The 13,143-nt window shown below is 40.9% G+C and overlaps 1 protein-coding gene across 1 annotated transcript in view; it reads right to left on the bottom strand.

Annotated features, from left to right (window-relative positions):
- The window catches only part of LOC308306131 (putative phospholipid-transporting ATPase IA), a gene marked incomplete at its 5' end in the record, with an annotated part of 59,601 nt that overhangs the window by 32,562 nt on the left and 13,896 nt on the right, over positions 1-13,143 (bottom strand). Inside the window, 10 exons of the mRNA XM_080751030.1 lie at positions 2,230-2,507; positions 2,924-3,051; positions 3,634-3,703; positions 4,675-4,748; positions 5,268-5,308; positions 6,122-6,167; positions 6,925-7,023; positions 7,554-7,653; positions 8,197-8,320; positions 11,060-11,155. Coding sequence (XP_080607156.1) covers positions 2,230-2,507; positions 2,924-3,051; positions 3,634-3,703; positions 4,675-4,748; positions 5,268-5,308; positions 6,122-6,167; positions 6,925-7,023; positions 7,554-7,653; positions 8,197-8,320; positions 11,060-11,155 — 1,056 coding nt within the window. The remainder of the gene's footprint in view (positions 1-2,229; positions 2,508-2,923; positions 3,052-3,633; positions 3,704-4,674; positions 4,749-5,267; positions 5,309-6,121; positions 6,168-6,924; positions 7,024-7,553; positions 7,654-8,196; positions 8,321-11,059; positions 11,156-13,143) is intronic.

Here is a 13,143-nt window from a genome sequence, read left to right as displayed (position 1 = left end):
AGTCTCTTCCCGCGAGGGAGACAGGGGTTAAAATCCGGGTGTTGTCATTTTTTATTAGATTAATGTCATGGAAAAACTGAAAAACGCAGCAACTTGACAAGCGATTCCCCCAAAATGGATTGGTTAGGACTTGGGAATGTTACTGTGCTACCATTACCAAGAGTAAAGAAAACTCACTGAAATGGACGTGTACCAAGGTATATGACAATTACATGAAATATCTATTAAACGTGTAACTAACACACACGCACACACACAGATTGACTCTGAGCAATAGTTTCTCTATTTGCTAGAAAGGGTTTCACAAACTGGGCTTACGTCTAGTCTTAAGCTAACTCGGGCATAACTTAAATCCAAACTAATAGTTAAACCAGTTGCACCATCTAGGCTTAAAGTCTTCTTCTGACTAAGACCGGGTGTCTGAGTTCTGTCTTCCCCTAACTCAGCATTCAGCAAGGCTCCAACCGAGGATCTGTGAACCTTAACTGAAACCGAGCTGTAGTGTCTATACAGTATAGAAGCAAATCCAGAACCTGTGAAATAACATTGTGCGACACAGCATAGTTTAGTCAGGAAGACTCACGTCATGCATAAATGGAATACAGTTAATCTTGGCGTTAAAGGGCTCCACGTTAGGAGATGTTCCCTGAATTTTATTCGAGCAGCTTGCTAAGCAAAATCAGGGAACGCTAAGCAAAACCCCCATAGGGATACAATAGCAGAACAATTGCAATACATTGACACATAACTTGAATCAACAGACGTAATCACAAGTATTGGAGCTTATGGCAGACTGATCAAGGGGTAGAAGAGGCAGCCAGCAGTGCGTATCCGAGGCTTCGGATAACCAAGCATAGGTAGAGAAAGCGAGCCGTATTTAAAGGAGCCTTCCCTACTGAGCGTGAGCTTTGATTGGAGTATGACGGTGTGACGTAATGAGCAGCAGATCTGTGAATGAGGAATAGGAAAAGAGCTGACTGACAGCTGACGACAGCTGGGCGGGGTTAGACTCTTGTGTCCGGCATAAACCCTGAAGCTTCATTTCTTGTAGTAGAAAAGAGCCATTAGCAGTTAGGGACTTGGTGCAGTAGTAAAGGCTAGTTGGTGCAAACTGGCCCAGAATGTCCAGGGAAGGAAAACAGATCTAAAGCAAGAAGAGACTTTTTTTGTTTCATTTCTTTTTTACCTGGAGCTGGTGACACAGCAATGACAGAGAGAACACAAAAACACACATAACACAGATAAATATAAACATATCCTGTACTTGTAATACTTGTACTGTATTGTGTACCTTATATCTGCATTATATTCATCTTTCACTGATCCTCACTGAAATCATGAATGGCATTTGGTTCTACGAAATGACACAGATCGTGAACTGTACATCGTCTCTGTCGGGCGGAAACCTCATACTGTATGTCCAAAGTCAAACCTGTTACTTTTTAAGGATTCAGGATTTGCATTTTTTTAATTTTTTTATTCAAAAATAGCAGATCTACAAGCTCATCATAGATTGCAGATTTGATATTTTTGAAAAATCATGAAAATGTGTGCAAATCTTTCAATATATATATTTTTTTTTAAAGCGAACATTTGTAACTCAAATCTTTCTTTCTCTGGGTTCCTGGAACAAAATATTTCGAGATGGGGGAGGGGGTCCGCGGTCAAATACACATAATTCTAGGGGTCCTTGACCCCTAGAATTATACCATTAGGATTTAGAAGATATTTTGTATCTTAATGCAGGGTTCCCACACATCTTTACCAATTAATTTCCAAAACTTTTCCAAAATCTTTCCAGAATTTTTAACCCGATTTCCAGGACTATATAACAATAATTCAGCTCAATAACAAGTCGCTTACTCCTATGCGCAATGCCCAAAGACTGCCAGTGGTTCTCAACCTTTTCAGGCCGTGACCCCCGAAATAATCATATTTGAACTGGGGACCCCCCGGCACCATGACGAGCACTAAGAGTTGAGGAATTTTGTATAACACAGTTTTATTGCGAGGCGTTGTGAGCATGTAGATCGGCTATTTTCACAATTTCTGCCTCTAATATTTGACAATTTGGCCAATGTTTAATTCGTCATTTCAGAGGTATTAACAAAATCAATAACCAAAGACAATGCAAAAATATTTTTCTAATTTCAAAATATTTCCAGGAATTTCATGACCGTGGGAACCCTGTTAATGGGTTTTAAAAAAGTGTCTGTGTTTTGCACTCACAGTTGAGGTCCATGTACCAGGCGTAGTCCCCCACGGTCCTCTTCCAGAGGGTCTGCCCGGCGGCGCAGGCCAGCGAGATGGCCAGCAGGCAGCCCACCAGGAACAGGATGAGCCAGTTGGTCAGGCGCTCCACACTGGACAGCTTGAGCGGCGGCCGCCGGGAGTTCTGCATCAGCTTGGTGTCGTGGCCCGTGTACACCACCAGGCCGTGCACCCACTGGGTGTTCCTGAGCTGGGCGCCGCGCAGCAGGATCTGCTCCGAGCCCACTGGCACGGGACTGGCACCCACAGAGAAGCCGCCGTTCATTAGGTTTTTTTAGGTTTTAGTCATACAGGGTTCCCACACATTTTCACCACTTAATTTCCAAAGCTTTTCCAGAATATTTAACCCAAATTCCAGGACTATATAACAGCAATGCCCAAAGACAGGTAGTGTATGCCAGTGGTTCTCAACCTTTTCAGGCTGTGACCCCTGAAATAATCATATTTTAACTGGGGACCCGTCACCCTGACGAGCAATAAGAGTTGAGTTATTTTGTAAAACACATTTCTATTGTGAAAATAGTGAGGCGTTGTGAGCATGTATGTATATCGGCTATTTTCACAATGTCTTCCTCTTTTCCAGTACTGGAAAAATATCTACTACCTGCAGCAGTAGAGCGATAACAAATATGAAGGCTCAGTGAAGAGTCACCTGTGTCCGTCCAGCTGGACGCGTCCCACAAAGTCATAGAGGTGACGGTTGGGGCTCTCACACTCCAGCTGACCACTGAGCTGCATCAGACTGTCAGCGTCCTTCAGCCTGGCGGTCACCTGGAGACCCTGTGGATGGACGTCACTGCTGTTAACACCTGAACTCCTTAGTTTTAGTCATCAATTCCTTAGTTTTTTATTTAGCTTTCATTTAGTTTACATCAGTGAAAAAAGGTAGTCGACGAACAGTTTTAGTCAACAAAATCAACACTGCATCAAAGCTGCCCCCAACCTCTCCATGTTTTAAACCACCCTCAAAAGCAACTTTTTCAGACTCAGGTTCCCTACCTAATCTCCCCTTTTACCTTTATTTCTATAGTTTTTAACGATTTAATGTATTTTTTTTCCAGATAATTTGTTTTCTGTTTTGTAAGACTTTAAGCACTAAGAAAAGTGCAATATAAATTGTATGTATTATTATTGCGACCGTCGGTCGCAGTTTACTATGAAAACTGGCAGATCCTGTCCGCCAGTCAGTGAGTCAGTAACGCTGCAATGTCTTATAGCTGACCTGTTGTAACATCACATTGTTGTAATCATGTAATAAATAAATATATAAAAATAATCAATAAATAAATAAAAACTCAAGTTTGTTGTCAAGTTTGTCTCAAGTTCAAATCCCAAAGGAATAATGTGGAACGCGCGTCTTGCCTGTCGTATCTTCAGGTTGGTCTCTCCATCCAGGTTGGAGGTCTCGATGTAGCACATGGCATGTGGCTCGCTGTGGGTGACAAGAGGACAGCGCTTGTTACTGACCATTATCAACAGGCTCTGTGCGTGCCTGTAGTACCAGGTTCTCAGAGGATGGCTTAACCGTTTCCTGTTCCAGTTAACTTTCCAATGTCAGGCTGAAACCTCGTATGTCCAAAGCTGTTACTTTTCAGGAAATGGAAAAAAGATTACTTTTTTCCAACCTGGGTTCCAATGAAACATGTGTTCCAATGACACACAGCTATATACTTTTCATTGGTTAAATATTCAGGATTCCCACACATCTTTACCAATTAATTTCCAAAACTTTTCCAAAACTTTTCCAGAATATTTAACCCGATTTCCAGGACTATATAACAATAATTCAGCTCAATAACGAGTCGCTTACTCCTATGCGCAATGCCCAAAGACAGGTAGTGTATGCCAGTGGTTCTCAACCTTTTCAGGCCGTGACCCCCGAAATAATATTTGAAGAGAGTTGAGGAATTTTGTATAACACGGTTTTATTGTGAAAATAGCCGATCTACATGCTCACGTTGTGATGTAGATCTGCTATTTTCACAATTTCTGCCTCTAATATTTGACAATTTGGCCAATGTTTAATTTGTCATTTCAGTAACAAAATCAATAACGAAAGACAATGCATAGTTATTTTTTCCAGGACCTTCCAGGACCCTTGATCAATTCCAAAACTTTTCCAGTACTGGAAAAATATTTTTCTAATTTCAAAATATTTCCAGGAATTTCATGACCGTGGGAACCCTGAATATTTATAAAACCTACTTCCATGGGTGTTTCCATCTGCAACTGGGCCAATCCAAACGAAGCAACGGGATAAGCCATCTTCTGAAGTTAAAACCCAGGTCTACAGGTATGCACAGAGCCAACTGTGTCTTTAACAAACTCACAGCAGGGACTCATAAGGACGTGTGTTTGGCTGGGTGGGGGTGGGGTGGGGGGGGGGGGGGGGGGGTCCCTGACCTGGACGACAGCAGGACGAGGTCTGCAGGAAGTGGGTCCCCATCAGCAGCTCTCACTATGTCCCCCACAGTCACCTGCAGAGCACACAGTAAGCCAGGAGGGGGAGACAACACACACACAAAGCTTTTTCATTTCATGGACTCGAATAATTCTGTGGTGTGCAAACAGAACCAAATGGTTTTTGTGTCTGATATTCTTATTTTCTTAAGTCAGATAATGGGCAATGCATCGGCCAAACCAATATGGGTTAGGGCCGCTGCATACTCCACTTTTAGAGCGGCCTTCTTTACCTCTGAATGACGTCATATTGTAGTTTAGACAGAGCCGAACCGAAATAAATTCGGCTATAAAAGTGGAGTATGCATTAGAAAAAAAAAATATATATATATATATATATATATATAATCACCCAATCATACTTCATTTTACAACCGTGTCGCTCAAAAATAGCCTGTCTACAAGCTTCCAATGCATCGTGATGCGACGTGTTATGTTGTAGATTGGCTATTTCTGAGCAACATCATTGTAGAATGAAGTATGATTGGGGCTTGCTGCAACCCAAATATGAACAGTATTAGATTTCCAAGACCTACCTTGGCCCAGTCAACACTCTCCCATGTCCCACTGCGCAGAACTGGAGGAGGGAAGGACATTTGAACATTTAATCATTTTAATATCACTCACGCCGTGTTAACCGGGAAAGCATAATTTTAGCGTAATTTAAAATTGTTTATATATATTTATTTATAGAAACATACATTTTTCATATACCTCTTAGGACAGGGCATTCATTTATGGGGGGGGGGGGGGGGACGACATACAAAGTGAAATGTGGAAACTCTGCCCGACAGCAATGATGTAGACATTGTAGAGCATAGGGTCTTCAAAGTTGTTCAGGCCAAGCACCCCTTAGCACCCACTTAGAAGCAGGGACACTCACTATATATTGTACAAGCAACACTCCCTAAGGTCGAGTACTGTAGACTTGTTTGACAGCACTATTATCAGTGTTGTGTAATGTTCTTTGTTTAAACATGATCTTTTCGTTTGATTCATGTAAAATGTGTTTTCCGACATTTAACCACTTAAAAGCCCTCAAAGCCTAGCAAACTCTGTCATCTCTGTACTTGGTCTGCTCTTTTTTTCCCCTCTGCACCAAATCTTTTTTTTTTTTTGCAGAAATCGAACGCACGCTGTGGGCTTGTAGATCTGCTATTTTCGTCTAATGTTCCCCTCAGAATAGCGACGCTAGGGTTCAAGTGTTTAATGTAAAAGAAAGTTTCTAGCACAAGAAGATTTGGCGGCCGCCCTGCAGTAACTCTGAGGATTCCCTAGGGGTCCCAGACCCCCTGTTGAAAGAGATACCAGGTTCCTTCCCGACAGCAATGATATGGAGATAACAGCTTTTTTCCCCGAGATTATAAATGTAAAATAAAGCGTGTCTGACCTTTGGCTTCCTTCTGGTTCACCACACTGTCAGCTTTGTGCCGCTTCTGTACACAAACAAACACATCCAATTACAGCCGCAACTAGCCATTATAGTACATCCAAAAGTATCAAAAAGTAGCAGATCTACAACAAGCAGTGCGAAGCGACACGCTTTGAGCTCATCGATCTGCTACTTTTGCTTTCTTTATGCTGAAAAGTAAGTTTTATTAACACGCAATCCATCAGAAGAATGTTATCATCTAAACTTTAACAACGTCAACATATTTAATTTATCAATTTAATTATTATTTTGGAATAATGACCATTGAACTCCAGAATACTTCTGAATAACAGACCACTGTCTAATCAAAGACTCAGAGCACTTGGCTCATATCAATCTGCGTTGCTTGATTTTGTGCAGTATCCTACATGGCAAGTAAACAAACACACAATGTCATTTATAGCTAAATATTGCTCTCAAGAATGTTTAAAAAATATAATAATAATAAAAAGGAATAAGTGTGAAATATACACTGCACTAACCAAACGCACCTAGCATAAATTAATGGACTACTTCCATTTGATTGTTACTTTCTTCGCTTTGTAACTTTTGGGTCAATGAATGTATTAATTTCTTCAATAAGTAGCTGTGTAATAAGCGAGATAATCAACGGAGAACAGGTGATTATTGAGAAATAAACCTCTTCAGGTGATTAGACTCCTCCGCTGCCCTGTCTGGGTTTATTTCTCAATAATGACCTGCTCCCCATAGATTATTTGGGCTCACACAATGACGTTAATAATTGTGACACAGTCACTGACCAGGTCTTCAATGATCTCCTTGAGAGCTGCCACCAGGAGGATGAGCACCAGAGGAACCAGGGTGGTCCATCGCCCTGTCGGAGACACGTCTGGGATTTGCTACCGAGCGGGAACCATGAAAACCACAACACACAACATGGGGATATGAAATATGAGTTCCAGGAAGCTGGGGGAGGGCTGGGCCCAAACATGTGAAGGTGGCCAGGCAAGGCACAGCTATTTTATTTGTAAAACGCATTTCAACAACAAGGCAATTCAATGTGCTTTACACAGAATATCAAGAAAAGAAAAACACAATTATATACAATGACACCAGTCAAAAGTCAAAAGAAGATAAAAAAGAAAAGTAACTCAATCAAAGGCAGTGGCAAGGACTTTAGTTGTGTTTTAAAAGATATAAGAGTGGCGGCAGACCAGGAGTTTGTTCCAGATATAATGGTGCATAAAAACTCAAGGAGCAGCTTCCTCATGTTTATTTTAGGTGCCAACATTCATTCCGAATGATCATGAGCATGCCCTCTCCCCAAAGCTAATACATGTTACCGTTATTTGCAGAGAGAGTGCAATGTGAATTGTGTGCTTATATTTGTATTGTTATGTATTGTTATTATACCGCCAGTCCTACGTACCTGCAACAGGGCGATGAACAGGAAGAAGGAGTTGGCGGCTCTCCGGAACTGAGCGAACAGGAATCGAGGCAGGAAGGTGAGGACGTTGTACTTTGCAGTGCTACGTGGGCGTGGAGGAGGACACCACAGAACCGCACACAAATCATGTCACTAGGCGTACAATAGTTCATCAAAGTCATTGATTTGATAAGATTTTTTTCTCCTCTCATTTTAATACAGTAATAAATACAACATAAATGGATGGTGAAGTCCAATAGCTTGCAACAGTTTCCACTTTCAAACTAGAAGTCCCTAATTTAGTAGCCTGGCATTGGCCATCCTGATCATTTGGGTTCACAAATATTCCCCACAGGATCTTTAAATCCGGAAAAGCATCTGTGACATTTTAGATTTGAGCTACTGTATACAGTGTATATTAACATAAGTTCTTAATAAAACTCTTAGGATTTAAAACAGTGGTTATCAAATAGCAGAAATACAAGCTTAAAGCGTGCCACTTTGTGCCGTGCTGCAAGCTTGTAAATGTGCTATTTTTGAACATTTTCAGACGGGGGTCCGCGGCCAAATACATGTACATTTTTGGGGTGGTTTGAGAACTACCGATTCAGAAGGCATTAGTACTGCTGTTCATTACTATACTTACCTAACTTTATTAGTGCAGAACCTGGTGCATTGAGGCTGACTGATGAGGATGAGCCGGACGTCGTCTTCGCTCTGCGACGGCGAGTCGTCCGCCGACGCCGCCACGTCCTGTGTCCTCTCATATCCTACAGACAGGCAGGGGGCGACGAAGCAAGGCTATTAGAGAGTTATTAACTAAAACCATCAAACCAAACTGGAACTCAAACTGGAATTGGAAAGAAAAAGCATGTTTTTTTTCAAAAGAAACAACAAGAAGGGGTCCTTAGTTTTAGTCTTTGTATTCCATACATAAACCTAGAATAGGTTGTATATGAAAACTATATCTAACATTTGTTTAACTGTGAATACATAACATTTTGTGAATCTCACCACTGACAAATATCCCATATTGTGACACAGAATTAAATTAACACTCAAATTTAACATTTTCACAAAATAAAAAAAAACTAAGTGTCAAAGCCGGTTTAAAAACTAATACAAACTATCTAAAGTTGATAAACACAAAAGTAAAAATAAAATAATATCTAAACAGTAACCTTGTGGCGAAGGACTGTCCATTCATACAACATGTGGACACTCTCCTTCAAACATGATTCCCTATGATCCTGATGGCATTTATACTGTACTCTCTGTCTCTATGTCTACCACTCCATTTCTCTCCTCTTCCTTCTGGGCAACAGTCAACACCCTCTTCACTGTCGTCAAAAAACAATACATACATGGATTAATTGAGTAGCCCTGTATAGACAAGGTGGGGTTAACTGAACTAACAGATCAAAAAAAGAAAAAAGATAATTGTAAAATAATAAATAAATTAAAATAGTGGAAATAGCTGTTCTACAAGCTTTACAACGTGGCTCAACGCAGGGGGAAAAGCATGCATATTGGTTAATCGAGTAGTCAAAAAATAAATTAAAAAACAATCGTCGATAGAATATTGGCTAGTTGCCGCCCTAACGCAAGGTGGATCTCAAATGCTCTTCGTGCGTAGATGCTATCAGCCGGTCAAGCTAAGGAATCAGTGTTTGAAAGTGTAACAGCACCGTGGACAGCTCCTAATCCCTTGGCTTGACTGCTTAACTGATTAGCTCAGGGTGTGGTCTGGTGCTCTGGATTATACATGAATGGACGAACGGGACACTTCTATAGTCCAGGGTTTCTCAGATCTAGATTATTTATTAGCACTACATAGTTATAAATCAACTAATGCATTAGGATGTTAGGCTATCGAGCCATATATGAAGTCATCAGACGAGAGAACCCCACAAAGATCATTTATCAGCTTAAACTTTAAGCAGACGAAATTGACACTGCATGGAACATTTGACACTGGAACACTTTAAGCTTTAATGCTACTGAACAGAGACGCTATATAGCAATGATTAACCAGGGGTGTCACAAGGGGGGGGGGGGGGGGGAGTGGGACTGAGTTCCTAGGGCCCAAGGTGGAGGGGCCTTAATTATTTCATACTTTAGCTATTGAAAAATAGCAGATCTACAAGGTCACAGCGTGGCACCAAGTGCCGCGCTGTGAGCTTGTAGATCTGCTATTTTTGAAAAGTTTGAAAATGTGTGCAAATCTTTGAATAATATGTATTCTTTTTAAGCAAACATTTGTAAAATATAAAATTTGTAAATATTTTGAGATGGGGGTCCGTGGCCAAATACATATCATTTTGGGGGTCCTTCACATGAAAAGGTTTGACGTAGAAACATAGGTTTTACAAAAAAACCTTAGAAGGATTTGAAATATTCAAAGACTTGCAAAAATGTTCACGATTTAAAAAAAATAGCAGATCCACAAGCTCACAGTGCGGCACCGAGTGCCACGCTGTGAGCTTGTAGTGCTGCTATTTTTCAATAGTTAAAGCCCAAAATAATGCGTTTCCAGTTTAAATGGCTTAAACCCCCTCCCCCTATGGAGAACATTAATGGGGGGCCCGCAGTGAATCCAAGTTGTACCCAGGGCCCACAATTTGACAGCCCTGATGATTACTATCAGAATATAGAGGTATTAAACACAGATTTTATCAATAAATAAATAATAATCACTTGCATGCAATGAACACTACACAGGCCCTAGAAAGACACACATACAAGGCCTAGTGTTTACCTTTCTGTCTAAAGGCTGCACATTTGGTGTTGAAGCTCATTAGGAAAGGTTACTTTGAATACTTTCACTTTCCGACCACTTGTGTTTGTTTTATTTTCATTCATTATAACATCTGTGTTTCAGACATGGTCAGATTCAGCGGACAGCGGTCCTCTGTAAATATATTTCAGATATCAGATATAGTTTGGAAAGCCCCTTGCATTTTCTGTTCTTAACTTCCTCCTCGTGTCTGGAATGTATCAGTATCATCATATCCATAAATACTTCCCATCAGTGCAGTTTGGTTTTGTTTTGTTTCACTTTCACTCCACTTGAAGCAGGGGCTCAGCTCAGGATGTAATGTTTGTAGCCTATTAATAATGGGGTCCTTAAACTGGGGGTCCCAGCCCAGGGTGTTTGTACCCCCAACTCTATGGTCCATACTCACCAGCAAAATGTGGTAATAGATCAGTGTGAACGTTTAACCTATTTATACTTCAAAACAAAAAAAAAATGAATTCATTGTAAGTGAACTTTTACATTATTAAAAACACAAAATGTACAGTAAGAGTATAAATATAATATTCTATATCAATTTATGGGTCCTTGGAAATGATTGAGAGCTGCTGCTCTAAGTTTTAATAATAATGTAATGTATTATGTAGGCTATTCATTATTGTAATCCAGTGGCAAGTCAGGGGCACTTATTGTAGCCTATATTAATTATTTACCATAGTTAAATTGGTTGCATTATGTTTAACAGGCTCCATACCTTTGAGTCGTGCGCGGAGGTCAGACAGGCTTCTGTCCAGCGGCATCACGGCTCCGTGTAGCCCGGCGGAGGGCTGCTTGTTGCGGGCTTCGCAGCCTCCAGATGCCGCATGTCAGCACGGATCTCCGGGTGAAACGCTCCAGCTGTCTGTCAGTCAGTCAGTCAGTCAGTCAGTCAGTCAGTGTCACCCCTATAACATCACACCAACAGTGTTCTAACAGCGACAGGCCGGGTCGCCTGTCCCGTTATTGAATACCATTTTAAGCGCCAGGAGGAGAAGTGTTTTGTTAAGACACACACTGCAGTTTATTTGTGTATCATTACATTCTCTTCTTCTGCCTCCACGACTGCTTCCGCCTTCCTCTTCTTCTTTGCGTTTAATACTGAGAGCGATTACTCATTAAAAACCCACGACTGCCTCCATCTGACATAGAGCGAACTGAGACAGACAACTACAAGGCAACGACTATCTGTCATTCAATGTTATATTATTGAGTCGTGAGTCGTGCGTGTGTGTGTGTGTGTGTGTGTGTGTGTGTGTGTGTGTGTGTGTGTGTGTGTGTGTGTGTGTGTGTGTGTGTGTGTGTGTGTGCGGCCTACTGAGTGGCAAAATCTCATTGCCTATATCCTATCTGATACCCTCTATACATCTATAGATTAGATGTAGGCCTATAGAACCAACACACAAATTCTCTAGTGACACTTTGACCTGACATATACATTTTCCTTTGTTCAATGACTTGATGAATATGTTTTGTTTCAGATTCTCCAGGCTTTGTAATACAGTATCTGGCTTAAAGTCCTGTTCGCAATTTGGTGTTAGGGGAGTTTCTCACCTGAACTGAGTCAGTGGGTCCCTAGACATTAAAAATCACAGAGGTGCTCGTCCGCCATAGTGCCAGGAATGGCGCAAATGGCCAAATCAAATATGGCTGCCATCGGCTATGATGAAAATCCAACTTTTCTGTTTCTGGGTGTATATGCACATGTAATACCTCTATTTGGACCAATTGTGGTGTGGGGAATTCATTTCTGATATTGTTTTGACCATTTTGGGCGATTTGGACCTCAAAAAGCCATGGTCAAGGTCATTTTGCTATTCCGAAGACCGTGGGCCATAACTTGGCCATTGTTAGGAGTAAAAACAGATGCAGTAGGTCTAAATCAACTAATGCTGACATGTATAATTCATTTCTGACATTGTTTTGACCATTAAGGATCATCTTGTCTTTGAAATATCAATGTCAATGCCATTTTTCAAAAACGATTTTGTTCATTACTTGCACTTTTATAGTATTTTGTGTAAGTTTGTTACTATTTTATAGTAAGTTTGTTTTGTTTATAACAAAAGACATACTAGTGAGAAATACAACAAGTAAGCATCCACATTTAACTTTAAATTGGGGTTTAAAATGGGTGTTTAAATGAGCAAATAAGACTATTTACGAATAAAAGTGACAAATAAAATTACACAACAAAATCACACACAAAATTAAATAACAATTTCCCTCAAAGTGCACCATATTGGGATTGTGTGCATGCAAGTTAGTATGAGGTGTTTTTACAGGATGGATTTGGCATTGTTCCATGGCAAAATATGATGCACAGAACTCCATCAGTGTCAAGTATATTTCCCATTCACTTGTCCGGAGACAAAAGTCACTTGTCCGGATAAAAATGTCATACATTGAAATAATAACAAAAGGACGGCTAATGACCCCCCTTGCTCCCTCCACTCCATAGTATGGGCACTTGTCCCGGACAACAGGACAAGCCTTTATGTCATGCCCTGTTCCATGTTCCATTGGTTCTAGTCTTTCCTCAGGTTCCTTGGCTGTTCAAGCAGGTGGCAAGAAATGCGCTAGAAAGGTGCCTTGTTGGTCTCAGCAGTAGTACTTCTCTGCTACCAATACTGTGTCTTGTTCTGTCAAGGTCTTTGCCTCTCCAAAGTTTGTTAGACATTGTACTCGGTCAGAAGCCATAACTACATGTTTAATCCTCACCTGGCCCATGCAGTCATCTCCTGTCTCCAAGGCATATGTGCCTTGATCACTGTCTTGGCTAGTGGTGCTCCAAGATGAGAC

This window comes from Nannobrachium achirus (assembly GCF_963921795.1).
Source record: "Nannobrachium achirus genome assembly, chromosome: 20".
In the NCBI taxonomy this organism is placed as follows: domain Eukaryota; kingdom Metazoa; phylum Chordata; class Actinopteri; order Myctophiformes; family Myctophidae; genus Nannobrachium; species Nannobrachium achirus.
The sequence above is the reverse complement of the archived record's forward strand: the minus strand, read 5'-3'. Positions and strand labels throughout refer to the sequence as shown.